Source organism: Rhea pennata, chromosome 16 (assembly GCF_028389875.1).
Source record: "Rhea pennata isolate bPtePen1 chromosome 16, bPtePen1.pri, whole genome shotgun sequence".
NCBI lineage: Eukaryota > Metazoa > Chordata > Aves > Rheiformes > Rheidae > Rhea > Rhea pennata.
The window spans coordinates 3009173-3026177 of NC_084678.1; the positions used below are offsets into that span (position 1 = coordinate 3009173).

The 17005-nt window shown below is 39.7% G+C and overlaps 1 protein-coding gene across 1 annotated transcript; it reads right to left on the reverse strand.

Annotated features, from left to right (window-relative positions):
- Positions 1–1139: 1139 nt before the first annotated feature.
- On the reverse strand, positions 1140–16673 carry EIF2S2 (eukaryotic translation initiation factor 2 subunit beta). The gene is made up of 9 exons (XM_062589266.1): positions 16559–16673; positions 11806–11986; positions 10717–10820; positions 9388–9523; positions 8970–9070; positions 8391–8539; positions 7389–7445; positions 6288–6373; positions 1140–5529 (listed from the first exon to the last, which is right to left on the reverse strand). Exons 1-9 carry the CDS (start codon positions 16571–16573, stop codon positions 5354–5356), a joined length of 1005 nt encoding a protein of 334 aa, XP_062445250.1. The 5' UTR covers positions 16574–16673; the 3' UTR covers positions 1140–5353.
- Positions 16674–17005: the final 332 nt, after the last annotated feature.

Genomic DNA, 17005 nt, shown 5'->3' on the forward strand with positions numbered 1-17005 from the left:
CAATTTGGAGAGAAGATGGCAGGTGTGACTGGACAGCACTGACTTCCCCTCTTGAGCTTCACACTGTGCCCCAGCCCAACCCCTCTTCCTGCCCCCCTTCAAGTCCATTTATGCCAAGGCTTGCTTTCACCTGCTTTTGGCCTGCTCAGAAGGATACCTTCCTGCCGGCAGGATTTTCATGAGGCACAGACCAGGGCTCCAGCCCCAAAACACATCTTGTTCTTCAAGCCCAAGATGTTCTTGGTTACGGGCAGGATTTAAAGGCCACCTCCCTTATTCAGAACAGAGGAAAACAATGCGCTTCATCACATAGCTTAATTGCATTTGTGAAAGCAGAGTAGGTCTGGAATCAAAACCAAACCAGTGTGCAAAAAAATGAGAAACAACATGTGTTCTGAAGGCCAATCTAAAGCAGCCTCTCTTTAATATGGAAACCTCTCCAATGGCAACCACAGCCTTAAACCTAAATAATCACTTCAAGAAAACCCACTTGGCACTGTTTCTTCAGAAGAAAAAGAAAAAAAAAAAATCAATCATCCCTTCTGGCTGGAACTTCAGAGGAGAGTAGCTCATTGTTTGAGGGTATCAAAAAGTGTAGAGAAAATGTAGTGCATAGAATTCTTTAAGTTTCGTTTGAGATGAACTCAGATTTCCCAGAACCGATTTTTTCAGGTTCAAGTTGGAAGAGGTTTGTTTTGGTGCTGAACAAACAAACACAATATACTTGCTCAGATCAGCACGATCTGAGCAATTAAGAAAGATAACTCAGTCTTAAAAAAAAAAAAAAAAAAAACAACAACAACAAAAAAAAACTTTAGATGCCTTTTGTGCCGTGATTTCAAACTGGATCACACCTTCTAGCTTTTCTCTCTATAATGAGGGCAATAATACTTCATTTTTTTTTCTTTTTAAAGAAAATTAATACTATCAGAAGAGGCCTGTAATACATCAGAAGCACCAAGAACTAGCCATGTTGCCTAATGCTGCTATTTTACCAGGTAAAAGGTTTTAAATGCATTTTGCATCAAAGTCATATGGCCCTGCTCCACACTATGTGGAGTGTTTCCACACAGAAGAAGGAAATACAGGAAAACTACGAGATAATTATATAAAGCAGTAAGTGAGACAAGAGAAAGAAAAAAGGTTAAAACTAACTTGCTTTAATATAGAAATAAGTAAGGCCTTAAAGGAGAAAGGACTTCAAAAAATACAGATTTTTTGCTGCTTCCAACCTTACGCAGAAACTGTATGTCACAGCTGTAAGAATCGGCATTAGTTTTCTTTGCTGTTACCTTTTTCCCCTCTCCTATGTCAGAGCTGATAGACCTTCAACAGTCTGAAAGAGTCCACAGGTCTTCGTGATTCAGTTGTTAGAGCCAATACAAGGTAATTCAGTGTAAGAGAAAGCTAAAAACATTCAAGGAAGCTGCTTTTACGACAGAAAATCCGAAGTCTCTCAAATCCCATACACGCTCACTATGGAAAATGCAACAGGCTGAACAGGGAAGCAACCATACATTTCCACTGGATAAACAGCAGAAATATAACACAGATGTGAAATTAGTATTGCTGAATTTTAAAAATATGCAGTTGTTTACAACATGTAAAAAGGAAAAAGGATGAACAGCAAGCTTACACAGCAACAAATGAGCCTTGTACTGCACTCTAAGTAGAAAGGAAACAACAAAGTATTTTCATCCTGCAAAGAAAAGTAGATTCCTCAAGTCTATGTGGCAGGGATATTTTTCCAGGGCCAGTATTAATATCTACTTCCATATAAATCAGTATATTGCTACCTCCGTTTTGAGACAGAGACTACAGTCTAACAGTCCAGCTTCACCCATATTCTCTTAGAGTATATAAGAACATGCATATATGTGTGTACATACTTATATATATTTACATATGTATCATACATAAATATATGGACATAGGTATGTACCTCATCTACATTAAGCTGTGGTGAAGCTCATACAATAGCAGCAGTTTCCCTAGGCTCTAAAGCGGAAGAGGTTGGCTGAATTGCCTCTGGAGGCATCTCCCCCACCTTTATTCACTACAGAAAGAGCTGGAAAAAACGGATTTCTTGGCCGTGAGGCTAGAATTGGGTGGGGTCACTTCAAAAGGCTTTTACAAATGAGGTGGTGCTTGTTAAAGTCCAGCACGACACCTAGAACCTGTTCCTTCTTAGCACTCCTGCAATTTCAGTAATACCTTTCTTCAAAAGCCTTTTTCTTTCTCCTCTCAAAAATGCCTTTCTTCTCCATCAACTTACTGCATTTGATGATATACTGATGGAAAGGACACACATGGAGTTGTGCTCCCTTCTCTGCCACATAATCTGCTGGCTTATCCAAAATCACTTTAGCCACTAAGCCAAAGTGGAGCCATTCGAGAAGAGTCTTTCCTGCAGGTGACAGATGGGAACCTGGAACAAGAACAATGTTCTTCAGGGAAGTATTTGCATTGTAGTAGTTGCAGTAAAAACATATTGAGAGAATAGCTGTTTGTCAATACTTTACAGTCAAACAGGAAGCTACAGAAAATTATACTCAGCGTGAGCCACGACCTGCTACTCCAACAACACAGGACTAAACTTTACCATAGTTAAAATAATTTCAAAATAGAAAAGCAAGCAATTATTTTGGAAGCCAGTGTGGTTTTGCAGTTTAGTAAGTTGATAAATTCCTGCACAGATTCTGTTTTCTCCTAAACTTCTGCCTTCAATGCATTCATTCTCATGTGCTAGGCCCCCCTCTTTCTTGGATGCTCTTCAATTAGTCTCATAATCCGGAATAAGTTTCTGGGGAAAAAGTCTGAGGAGAGAGGCTCAGTTGCTCAGATAGCTGGAGAAATGTTAAACATTACAGACACATTTTAGTGAATCTAGATGTCAGTATCATACTCAACTTCATATTCTCTTGACTTTCAGAGCTTTCCTTCTGTTGTTATTTCCCTACCCCTCCACCATGTTTTATCATACACTTTCACTTTCCAGCAGCAAGTCTTGAAAGTCCATTTTCTTCTCCCTGCTTACCATCTTAGATGACCAAGTTATCCTGTCAAGTAGGCCCATAACTGACACAAACTAGGGGTTTTATGACAAGAGTATATATACGTGAATCAAGAACAAGGCATGGTGATCTATGCATAATACTAACCAGAAATCTCCCATTCTCAATGAAAACTTTTATATAAGTGCTTCTCCCTCATTCTTTATACCAATTCAGGTTTTAAAAAAATATTACTGCTTTGATTAAATCCTTATTCTGGCTAGAAGCTCCCATGAAAAGTTTAGTCCAACTAACTTTCACAAGGGTAATGTAAACAGTTATTTCTGCAGAACAGAGCCATGACCACCTCTAAGGTAGCTGATCCCACTGCTTCTATAGCGGACCAGGGAACTAAATCTCTTTCGGTGTAATGATTATTTAGGTGACTCAAGCAAGGTCAGCTAACTCTTGTGCTCCAATCCTCCATCTATGAAATGGAGATAAAAGTATTTACCTGGCTGAGGTGAGTTAGAGAGATGATTATTGTTACAAGGATATCAGCATATCCGAAGTTGATTGACAAGAAGAGTCCCTCTTCACAGCTCTTGGCCTCTACTGACAAGCAACTCTCAAAAGAGTCTTCTCTGTGGGGGGCTGGGCTGAAAGATGTGTTATACCTTTACTGCTGGAAAGCAGCAGACCTGCAATAGCTTAGATCATTTAGTTAAGATGCAAGAAAACCATCTCACATACGGCAAGAGATTCCACAGAGGAAATCAATCCATCTGCATTATCGTGCTCTTTGTTAGCTCCCAGACTCAACTAGTACTTCTCTCACTTCCAACAGGAGAATGCCTTGCTCTATTTGCTAGAGAAAAAACAAGGATGCCACAATAATATTACAAGAGGCACTGATCCTGGCTTTATTCACTTAAAAGATACATCCAACATTTATTATAGCTCACTTGAGATTCAAAATGCTTTAAAGAAACCAACTACAAAACCTTGACTTCAACCTTACAGTGCCGTCAGATTTTCAAAAAGCAAGTGAGTGACTTCCCAGCAAAACCATGTTCTGTATTAACATACATACAAATAGAGATTAAAATTCAATAGAAACACTTCAGTTTCTGATATCAGATGAATCAAACTCAGAAAAACCACCAGTTTCTCCCGGGAGTAGGCTACTCTGGTTTTCTCAATCAACCTCTATTCTGCAGGAATGGGTGTCAGGGCTCCTGAGTTATTACATCTTATGCTGACCCTGTGCCATTTTAGAGATAGAAGAAAGTTTTCATTAAATCAGTTCCCCAGTACAGTACTCTAGAGGGAGTACACTCCCCACGTCCATCTCTGTACTTTGCAGTGTAATAAAAGTTCTACAGCACTTTAAAAGCTAGTTAGGACAGCACTGTGTGTGTCCCCTAGAGACCACCAATACTGACCACTAGTGGAAAGAAGTGCATGTTCTGTATCAAGAAGCATCAATTTGTTGATTTGCAACTCAAACTACTAGGCAGTATCTTCTCTAAATTCAAGATTGATATAAGACAGTGCATTAGAGCCACCACATAATGATGTTAACTGTATCCTTTCTGGGTTTTGCTGCATTTAATTAGTTATTTTTTAAAAGTGGTGAAGAGTGCAGAATTTAAGAAAAAAATCTCTATAATACATTGCAAAATTTAGTACTATGACGTTATGCAAGCTTACGATTTATTAATTCTATGTTAAAATTCAGCATCAGTATGATGTCCGAACTATCCCAAAGTTATGTTCTCCATAATTAAGCAGTAAGTCCTGATGCCACTTTCTGTGCAAAATGCTTTCTTACACTAATGTGGCTAAAGAAGCATGAGCAGTTCTCATGTTGATATGATATCTCTGTTCTGTTTAGTGATAACCTCCCTAAAATAAGCTTGTTATGCAAAGCAAAATAACATCTTTTTAAACTTTATTCTGGGTCTTTGGACATAGTTCATGATCTGCAGAACAACACACCAACCATTCCCATGAACTGTTTAAAGAGGAAACTGAAGGAAAAATTCAAATCAAAAGAAACTCACTGTTACGGTATCTTTAATTTATCTCGTGTTTTACAGAAGTCTGAACGGATTAAAAAGCACCTCCTTTCCCATCACGTTCCTTATAGTTGGTAAAATATATTCAATGAGCAAATGTATGTGAACAGCTTGAGGATCTGCATCTTGCAAGGATTTCACAGACCAATCAATCAAAAGCCAAATTTCTCATAGTTTTTACAATCTTGTTTTAATATAATGGTAAATCCATTCCGATTGTAAACCTGTCCAGTCATATCTCCCCAGAACATTTTGCAAAATCCAGTGTTGATTAGCAAACTAGTTAGCTTTGGCACGGAGCTGTGCTCTCTTGCCTGTGACAGCCTGGAAACCAGTTTTGATGCTGGCGACGGAGCAGCGAGAGTGGCAGGTCTCACACTGCAAGAAATATAATCTGGTGTCCTTCTGTAGAATTGTGTCTGGTGACCGACATGTATGACAGGTGACATACTCCTCTGTAGGAAGGGAATTAAGTAGTAATTAAAAGATAATGCATTATCAGTAACAAATCACCACTTCTTCAGACTTAAATGTACTAGCTGTCTTGAAAGCCTGTTTGAATGCGTATAATAATTTGTAAGTGGCTTACCATGAAAAACACAAGAGGTTGAGGCAACCTAAAAACTCCCCTACCTCTCAAAGGTTTTGCCCAGTACTTTGTGCACTGACACCAATGTTTTAAAAATAATAACCTGTTAAGATTTCTTACTGGCTTCCTATGTCTTTCTCTGCTGAAACAGCAAAAACAGCATTCTCAGATGCCAGCAACACTTGTACAGCCACAGCACTGTCTAAAGCATCACTGCTTGTTGCATGTAAGCTGCTGAAGATTCAGAATCTTTTGACTAGCAGCACACACACCGTATTCATTAATTAACAAGCATAAACTTGAGAAGTCAGTTACTGTTATTTTCAATATTCCTCTCCAAAGCAATGAAACGAAACTCAGATGAAAACAAGCAATGTTCAACCACACTCACTAGCTTCCTTGGTACGTGTCAGTGCCAGAACAGAGCAATTGTTTGCTTATTCTAACAGTGATAAAGGAGCCTATATTTCTATTACTGCACTATAAAGCAGCAGCAAAGTCATAGCTATTTGTCACAGAGCTTCCACAAAATGCCCACAGTGGGGCATGTGAGCCAAACACAGCCCACACATTATTGGAATGGGCCTGGGAGAAATTCATATTGGAAAAGGGAATTATACTTACTGATATATCTTCTCAAGACATTTTCTATCTGTTTTTGCTGGAATCTTCCTTTGATTACAAGTTGGTTGTTACCATCTATTGAGCCACTAACAAAAAAGAAAAATGAATTAAGCATTTGATTTGCCAAAGACATCAGGTTATTTAAAAAAAAAAAAAAAAAAAAAAAAAAAAAAAAAAAGCATACATACACAAGAAAAACAGTCAGGAAGATGAGAAGCAGCCAAAACTACTTTGTGGAAAAAAAAATGCAAAATTCTGACGACACTTGAAAACCTATACTAAGTTTTGACCAAACATTATCCTTAGTACAGTTGTATCAAACACTAGCACAGAACATCAGCCTCACAGTTAAGCTGACAATCAGAAGAACTTTACAGAATGAGGAATTTGCACTGATTTCTCTCACAAAAGTGAGAAAGACAACTCTAGTAAAGTGTAATATGACTAATAATACCCTTTCCCAGTCATTCTGATATAAGAAAGAGAAGATTATGGTTTGTAAATTTTTAACTTGTCTGGAGCTGAAGAAATTTCAATGCCCAAACAAACATGTACTCACTTTATTCATGCTGGCATTAGGCAACTAATAAAAAATAAACAGACAATGAAATAAAATCCTATGAAATCTATAGTTAAAGCCATATAAAAGCAACCAAGTGTTTCTGCTAAGACCAACAAATTTAACTGCAGCATTAGACAGAATAATCAGCTACAGGCCCTCAGACTTGCCGTTAGTCAGGCATTCCCTCCCCCTTAGCCATCCCATCACTTCTTAGGATACAAGCCACAAAGCCATCCTTATCTGACTGGGACTAGCAGCTCCACTAGCAGAGCATATTTGAGAAAGGTCGCAGATAGGGAATTCAAAACCTTACCCAGACTCTTACCAAGGACTTTATATTTTGAACCTGTACCTCTTCCATGATATGCTGTCTCTTCGATTATGTAGCAGAGCAGCCATGTGCAAGGAAGACAAAACTGTTGTTCAAGAATATGTATATACAGAGGGATCTAAAAGCAGCTATCTTCTTGGTTAGGCAATGTCAGTTAGATCGCCATTGTTCCCTACATACATTCACACAGGACTTCCAAGTGTCTTACCTTGTACCCAATTCTGCCAACAAAAACGCCAGGAGATGTTTTGGCTGACGATGTAATCTAAAAATAAAGTAGAGATATCTTTAACCTTTCCCCTTCAGAGAAATCTGATATTTATACAGGAATGGCAGGCTAAACTGATCTTTAATTACCATGTTTGTAAGGGAGCAGCCCAAAAGGGTCTGCACCAGAGAGCACAGGCAGATATTACTGAGGACACAAGAAGGTGAAACAGCTCACAAAAAATAAGCAACAACCACATTAACTATTGAAAGTTAAGTTTTATATTTAAAATTTTCTTATTCTTACTAGATATGCACACCCTATCCTGTGCAAAAGGGTAACTAGCTACCATTAAATATTTGCTTTAGTAAGCTACTCAGATCCTCAGTACAATTCTATTAAGACTGTTTTCTGACACACTTATGAAGCAAATCAGATGCTACATTTCCAGAATTGCCCTGAGAACAAAACTGCTTGCACTAGAAATAATTAAGATAGAGATTAAGTAGTTTTTAGAGAAAGCGTGGCAGCAAACAGTAGAAAAAAAATACTGAAATCCATACCACTCACCAAAAGAATAGCAGTATAAGAGTATTTGCAGTCTGAAAGCACAAGATTAAAAAGAGCATTTCCCCCCTGCCCCTCAAGACTTGCAGGTAAATACCACTGGTGACCCAACTACACAGACTTACTGGAAATCAGCAAACTCACAATAGCAATAGATTTCATTTCAATTCATGAAGTCCATGATTTTCACAGTTCAAGTGCAAACTAAGAAACCATCTCAACTACCACATTTGAAAGCTGAAGTGGTACAGCTTCATAGTTATCTTAACACAGACAAATGCAGAGGAAAGGAGTGGTAAGATTGGAATAGCTATTAGTTTACTTCCAGTTCACCATAGATTTTTGCCAAAAAGATGCATTCAACAGAACAGCCAAAAGCACAGAGGAAGGTGGATCCATTCCCTATTCCTTGTGAATCGCAAGAGTAAAACTTACAATTTGCAGATATCTGTAAAGTTGACAAAAGATGTTTTCTTGGTCCCTACTCTTACAACCTGCGGAGGCTTCATGACAAATTTTCTTTTTTCTCCAGCTACCATATCTGGATTCTTTTCTCGCATGATGTTAAATACTCTGTTGAGCAACTGCAAAAACAGATGTTCACATCAGTATCTCATGTCTCTCAAATGAAGTACAGTCACTTCCAACAACTCAAAACAGCATTCACAATGAACATTAGACCCTCTTTGTCCATTAGCTCTTCCCCACATGCTTTTGAACACACATCAAAAAAAGTTCTGCAAAACATACAAAATGTAAAAGCTGTTTCCCCAGGGTTTACTGCTTAACACACAAGTACTTCAGTCTGTTTATAGAGCTGTTTTAATTATCATTAACGTTTCCTCGTATGAAAGTTAACTACGATAAAAGATGTACTTCCTCTTACTTTTCTATTCATGAGTTTATTTTCAAGCCCTTTAATCTTAAGTTAGAAATAGGACATACAGACATAAGGTCTATCACTGCTGGCACAGATCAACATGGAAAATATTTTGAAAGCCTTCTGAACATTACCTCATCATATGTGTAGTCCCTTTCTGAGCCTGCCCACGCAGGTCCTGACTGAAGGCTAAAAGAAATTCCATCATCTTTTTTGCTATCTTCATCTTCAAAGGCTGTAAAGAGAGTTGATTGGGATTCATTAAGAGTAAAAGTAGTATTTCTTTAATCTTGTGCTTATGCTATTTCTGAAAGGTACACTACAGAAGGTTCCACTAAGATATAAACACGAGTTTTTCCTGTTTGTCTGCCTACACAGGTCATCAGCACTCACAGGGAATTCACACAGTGCTTCTATAGAACATTTTCCTGATAAATACAACGGATAATAAAATGAATTTTGAAACAAAGACTCTCGAAAAGAAATTACTCACCTACAACACAGACTATATTTCATTTTCAACATTCCCATTGAGTGAGGTTATGATTTTACCTTCATCCTTCTCCATTATTTCATCTTCATCTGGAAACTTTACATTCTTCTTCTTCTTCTTTTTATTGCCCAGCATGATATCAAGGTCATCTTCAGGTTCTACTGTCTCTGGTACATCTCCCTCAATTTTTAAGTCCTGCAAAGAAAAATAGTAAGAATTTAGTTTACATTTTTGCGTGAAACAAATCTCCATGACAAAGCATTAGGAACAATACTAGTAGCATGTTATAGTAGATGAATACTAATACTATCCAGCATGATCCTGAAACGTAACAGATTTAACCAGAAACTAAATTACGTTGAAGAAACAGCTACACTACTACATATGAAATAGGCTAGATTTTTAAACACTAAGCTCTCTAGATGCAATGAGGCACACGTGACTAACATACAACATAGCAGTCTTGTACAAAAACTTATTTCCTACTATTTCCTTCAGATTACATGATTTCCCATTATTTCTTTTAGATTTCACGATTTCCTATTAGGCAATCCATGCAGATAAAAATCTTCTGGTCCAACTTTTGACTCGTTAAGTACAAGGTCACACTGTCTAAAGGCATCAACCAAACTAAGACATAAAAAACAAAACATTCTACGTGCCAGAAACACTTAGGTAAAGCAAAGCTGTTTTGCAGCCAGTCCAATTTGTTATCATAGTTTTCTTCTGAGATGAAAACATGTTTCTGCACACGTAAAGAACACATAGCAAACATTTAGCCTTTCTGTGGCAGATCAGAGGGACATTTTCATTCCAAAAAGGCACAATCTAAAGAACAGGCTTAAACATAACATTTCTCTGTCCACTTGCTTTCTGGGCTTGCCAGTTACACTGACAACATGATACAAAAACAAGAGTCAGAATAAAATTTAAGAGGAGTAAGAATAACTTGTACACTTTCTGGAACACTGAGAACAGTAGCCAATCATTTTTAAAGCAAATACAAGAGTAAAAACAGTTTTTTTAGCATACATATATCCTTCCTTTGAAGAGCCTGCCTTTAGAAGACAATTCAGAAAATGGCTTCTGACATCATCCATTTACTTCTCTTACCCCCAAAGACAATTAATCTGACGCTAGTAAACCCTTATTACAAACCACAGAATTAGTATACAGAATGAGATTGCTCATTTTACATACTTGTTACATTTCTGGGCAAAACCCTGTAATAGCGATATATTAAGCAGAACCTACTATATATGAAAGACACAGTGAATCATAAGTTTAACTATTAATTCAATCAAGACATAATGACAGACTCCAAACAGTGAGTCCCCAGAAAACAAAAGCAGGAAAGTTTTCAGCAATAGACAGTTTTGTAAACAGACCTTTACGCCTTCTTCTGCTTCATCTATATCAAATATCTTTTTTGTTTTTTTCTTCTTTTTCTTTTGATTGAAGAAGTTTAAATCATCCAGGTCATCTGTTGCATCTAAAAAACAAAACATTGGCAAATGAAGCATGGATATTCATAACTGCAGTAACAGTTTAAATGTTGGTTTATAATTCACATCTGAAGTCTGCAACAAAAACATTACAACAAGACAAAAGCAGTGATCGTTAATCCCTACAGAAATTCAAGTTTTAAAGTTTGGAGTAGGTCATTCTGCTCTACACCAAAATACCTCAGTACCATTTTACAGTTTCTGCATCTTCTAATCATATTTTCTTATTTTTAAGTGCTTAATCTCTCTTGCTGCTGTACAAGGGAAATTAGGTACTTTCATTTTTGTGGTAGAGATACTTGGAGAAAATGAAAACAAAACTGAACAAGGAAAGTTTAGTTTCTTTGGTCTACGGCAGGAACCAATTTTAATCAGTAAATTGGATTTAAGTTAACAGCATTCCCTTAATCAGGTCTTATTGACATGGCATTGGCCTCAGCTGAAAAGTAAGGTCATACACATGCTTATTTATTACTGTTATGATTATTTATTACTTATTTTATTATTAATATAAGCATTACACATGTTTATATACACAATAAAAGCTTATTTCTTGAAAGATTTTGAAGAACACTCTAATTACAGCACTCACAACTGCCCAAAACCTAGAACTCTTTTTTCTGACTATGTTTCTGACTATTATTGCAACAGCTGTATCTGGAAGATTTAAAACTTCATGCTAGCAATTTTAGAGACTCCCTTTCCATTGTCTCATGCAAAAAAATCCATCTGAGTTAGGAAAGCAAAATTTACATAAGCTTAATGGTATCACGCTATGTGTTTCAGTATGTTCTCAAGCAGTTGAAGGAAAATATGCCCTGCACACATGCAACAGAGTCCCTAAATACAAGTCCCTATATGAATTAGGCTGCCAGCATTATACATTACATGCCAAATTTTTGAAATGGGGCTTCTGGTCTTAGAACACAGAAGGACTACATTTGACAGTTTACCTACACGGATTTACTTTACCTTTCTTCCTGCTGTCTTCTTCATCTGCTTCCACATCTTTGTCCTCTGCTGGCTCTGGTTCAACTTCTTTTGTTTCTGATTGCTGAGTCTCTTCTGCTTGTGTATCCCCTCCTTCTTCATCCAGCATAAAAGGCTTCTTCTTTTTCTTCTTCTTCTTGCTCATAGTAGGATCGAAAATCATCTGTAGAAGCCAAGTGTTAGTTAGCAGCATATTAATCACCTACCATGCAATACTCTGAATGCCTTTAAGTTTCTCTCCATATTCCTTCAGTTAACAGGACTGTCCTTTGGCTTCAGTCTCAACTATGTGTTTTTCTAGACCTGTGACAATGTAATCATGTTGACTCAACTCAAAACAGTGCTTACATATACTTCTTTATAAACGTTACAGATCTTGATCCAAGGCATAACTAATGTGACAAATAACAAAACCAAAAAAAAAAAAAAAAAAAAAAAAAAACTCTGCTTAACGGTTTAGTGCTTCTACTGCTTTTTCCACAATAATCAAGATTTCCTCAAGTTTCCTGTCTTCTAAATATAGTTCACGTGAAAATATATTAGAACTGCAAGTCTCAATAGTCCTGCTAACAGCTGCTTCCTCCTTTTTTAGCATCATTAGGAACTTAACTTTTGAAGTACATCTATATGATCCAATTGCTGACCCTCTCAGCATCACAAAAAAATTTAACAATATTTTTATCCTAAAGTGTAATTACAGGCTAGTACTTGGTACTTCCATTTGTAAAAGCCATTAACTTCCAGTTTTACTAAAGGGGGGCAAGATTTGTAAGTTACTCTCGACAAGAGCATTCTGGACTACACCAGCCTAGAAGCAGCTGGTGATAGAGACGGATGGGCTATCAGCTCTCAACACTATGAGGTAGCAAAGGTCCTTCTTTCCAGAGAAAACGAAGCTCAGAGACCAAGCGACTCATCTGAAGCTGTTATAGATTTCTTTAGCCAACAAAGAAGCCTAATTCACCTCATCTAACTGAAGAAGGCCCAAGAGTCATTTTTAACTTCTTCATCATCTGAAGACTCAAGTCTTCAAGATAATTAACACAAGAGTTCTTCTGTTTTCCAACATAGTATCACTTTTTACTACTTTTATTTAAGATGCAAGTTTGATCAACAGCCTTCCTCTGATGTCAGTTTGATACATCCATCTGGCATGTTTTCACACCATAATTCTCATTAAATGTATAAAATGGATGTATTAAATGTGTCTCTTCTTCCATTCATCATTTACTAGGTAAGAAAAACTGCTTCCACAGAGAGTTAAAATTCAGCATCACGGATACCCTGACCCATGAAAATATCACCATTCCAACAACCCTCCAAATTTTTGTCTTCTTAAACCCTGAAAGGGTTTTTTTTTCCCCCACCCATGAAGCAATCTTGTTTCAGACTTGACACTCTCCTGTGTGTAACTTTCTTGCAATATTCTGGAACTCACATATTTAATAAGGGGTCTAAACTAAGCTACTGAAAGGCAGTAAATTGCATTATGGATGTTGGAAGTATGTGACACTGTATGTATGTTTCAAGTACGTGACACTGAAGCCCAAGATTTTCAAACTGCTGAAGTGTGTCTTCAGTTATAAAACCGTGCCAGGACAGTTTTCAAAAAAGTTCTGTCAGCTGGCTTCCCTCTAATGCTTAGACACTTGCATGAATCATGCTCTCATACTACACATTAATCAAAAAACGTGCACAACTGGTTATACTGTCAGCTGGCTTCCTCTTGCAGCTTGCACAGTCTGATGAAAGAGATGGAAAGCTGCTGTAAAGGCAACAGTCCACAGCTTTGGAAATGAGCCTAAGAACACCAGTTTCAAAGTTATGACTCATTTCAACAAGGAAGCTTTGCAAGACTCCAAAGGGTTCTCTCTTGCATCTTCTCACATGTTTAAACATAAGATGACAAACAGATCAGGTGTAAAAACTTCCAACCATCGCCTCCCCTAAATCACTCTTACCTCTGCGAAGAAAAAGAGGCATCCTTCATCCTGAACAGCCATAAAGCTCTTCTTGTGTTTACAACAGACAGACTATGCCTTCAGCAGTAATACATTAAATTGAAGTTAACACACAAGGAGGACTTCTGAACTCTGAAGGTAGTTTTAATGCTCAAATCACCAATTCCAAAACCACTGGTCTTATATTCCAGTGGCCTACATAACTCTTTAACAGATGCCATATCCATCCAGTCAGGTCAAACCAAGCTTCTACAAATGCTAACCGCCCTTATGAAACGAAATATGGAAGTTCCACAACTCTAGAGAGAGGCCTATGCCGAAACATTTTTGCTCACCAAAAGCTTCAAGGAAAACGAAGCAGAAGTCTTAAGTCACACAGTTTAACAAATTAACTAACTAACCAACCTGATAGCCAGGCTACTCTGAGTTTTGTCTTTCTCAGGGAGGCACTTAAAAAATTTCCTCATTCCTTTTCTCAATTCAGTATAACATTTGATTAATGGAAATGTTATGGCATCATTTAAGCACAGAAAAACTCCAGAAAAATTGCCAATCTTCTGCTGAAGGGACTGTAGCCCACAGGCCAAATAATCAAGCCCTGTGGTTCTCCTGCATAGAATACATATACAATACATTTAGGGAAATCAAATGAGTGGAAAACTTGGGGGGTGGGGGGGAGAAGCTCACAAAGTTTCATAGTCCAAATGCAATCCCCCAGACAGAAGACTACTCTAAACTGTTGGGATAGTGGCTTAGGCTGGGCATTCTTGCAGAGGTCACAAATTAATCACAATTCACTAACCCTGATAAATACAGGCATGTCTACTAAGCACCTAACTCTACACTGATAAAGTTAGTTCAGGTATCCTTACACTACGCTGCATTGCTGTCTACAGATACAGTGCAAGATTTTTAAGATTAGTCTACGCCTAGACCTCCGGTCACTCGAAATGTAGAGTCATCCACTAACACTTCCTTGAGCTTCATAAAACGTCAGGGCTGTGAGAACTTTTGTGTATCTAGTAGGATTTTAAACTAATAGGGCAAATACATGTTGATGGTCTGCTTCTCACTTTCAGTTTTCAAATTCACATCCTTTGCAAACAGGATCAGTGTTGTCTCTGCTGCATTACCCTCACTGCTGTGCAACAACCAACAATAGATGTTCCTACTAGATAGTTTCATTCTGTACAATGCTATGAAAATTTTAAGCTACAGTCAAGTCAATGCAACTGCCAATACTTAGAATAAGCTCTTTGCATGTAAACCGGGGGGGGGGGGAAAAAAGTAACATCTGCCAACAGCAGTTTTGTAAGGTTCTGAGTGCAAATTTGTCACTTGAGATTCATCTGCATTGACCCTCCTCAACCGTACGTGATCATTGTTTTAAAAATAGCACCAGTTTAACATCAATAAGACTATCTGGCACCTAACAGAAGTCTCGGAAGGCATGTGCACCCAGTCTCACACACGCACGTCTCCAGGAGATTTGAGAGGGACACTTCAAAAGTCCTACCTGCTACCATTTTTGTTCTCTGTTAGTCTGCCTGATAAAGCAAGCCAGAGATAACTTTGATACTATGTAAATCTGATCTCACTTTAGTTTCCAAACAGACGTATTATGCAGGAAAAATAGTTTTAATGGCACTTAAGCAGAATCCAAACAGGTGAACTCCAGATTAAATGCTCAATGGTCTGATCATTTGAAACATAAAGCATTTGATGCAAATATTGCTGGGCCCTAATTTCTAGAAGCAGAGGACACTCCAGTTACTAGAACTCCAGTTCTGTGCAGACCAATTAGTCATCCAAATGAACCACATTCCTTCTAGGATTTAGACTGCCTGAAAAGTTAAGTCTCAGCTACACTCAAAATAATTAATGCTCATACTATCTCTTATCTCATTTATTATGTAGGAAAAAATATGACTTGCTGTCTTCAAGACTAGAACGATCAGGCTTTGGTCAGAAGAAAATCTTAAGAATCACACAGGTATTTTAAGCAACACCAGAAAGAAGATACAAGACCAAAAGCAGCCATCTCATGGATTTCAGCCAGCACAGCTTCCCACAGGCCATACACTCATTTGTCAAGGGTTCCTCACATATGCAATACTTTCCCTCTCCTCATAAAAGCAGCTAAAATGCTTTTTACTAAATGAGGTTAGTAAAAGTGCCAACAGAAAATAGTGTTCAACAATACTTGAAAAAATCCTTGGAAACGATATATCTACTTCCCTAGAACTGCCCCTACACTAACACCACTGGATCTGGAAATACTAAGTTCTAGTTGGGTAAGATGAAGCTATTTTCCCCTTAAGATTAAAAAAAAAAAAAAAAAAAGGAGAGATACTGAAACTTCTCAGAAAGACGGCGGTAAGAAAACAGACTAAACGCTAAATGCCGCTAAAGCCCATGGGGGAACCTGCCTTCCTCCCCGGCCTTCCCTCGGCCGCCAGCTGCACACGCGGAGCTACAGGCCAGCTTCAGGCCTCCCAACGAGGCACGGCGCAACACCGCGGCCCCAGGCGCCGCAGGACCCTGCGCCGCGCCCGGCCCGGCCTCCGCAACCCCTGCTCCGGGCCCGAGGGAACCGCCCCGGCGGGGGCCGCGGAGGCCGCTGGCCTGCCCGCCTGCCGAGGCGCCGGCTCGGCGCGCGGCGCAGGCCGCGCCCGGCGCAGGCCTCAGGCCCGGCTCTCCCGCATGGCCGCGGCCCCGGCCGCCGCGCGGGTCTCAGGCCCGGCTCCCCGACGGCGGCGGCGCCCGGGTCTCACCTCGTCGCCCGACATGGCTGCGGCGGAGCGGCGAAGCGCGCGGGGTCTCAACTCAGCCGTTGCCCGGCTCTTGCATCAGCGCCCAGCGCTCCCCTCCCCCGCGGCGCCGCGCCGTGCTGCCCCGCGTGTGCGCAGGCGCGGCGCGCAGGCGCGCCCAGCCGCGGGACCTCCCGGGAGCTGTAGTTTCCGGCGCCGCAGCGGGCGCGCGGGCTGTGGCCGGGCTGGCCCCCGGCGGGCGCCTCCCTGCCGCGGCCCCTCCGGCGCGCACCGCTGCGTGCCCGGGCGAGCAGGCGAGGCGGGCGGCGGCCGCCGCCACCGTTACTGCTGCGAGCGCGCGGAGCGGCGGCGGGAGCCCGCGCGGCCGGGCCGCAGCGGCGCGAGCTCCTGGCCCGGAAATGGCGCTTCCCGGGATTTACTGGGCCCAGGGAAAACAGCGTTTCTTTCCCG

What these genes read in the sequence shown, in the direction of transcription:
- EIF2S2 (XM_062589266.1), bottom strand. An exon ending in TTTACAGATATCTGCAAATT is followed by an intron (nt 7,446 to 8,390) that starts GTAAGTTTTACT and finishes CTTTATTTTTAG; the next exon opens with ATTACATCGTCAGCCAAAAC. An exon ending in TTGGCAGAATTGGGTACAAG is followed by an intron (nt 6,374 to 7,388) that starts GTAAGACACTTG and finishes CTTTTTTGTTAG; the next exon opens with TGGCTCAATAGATGGTAACA.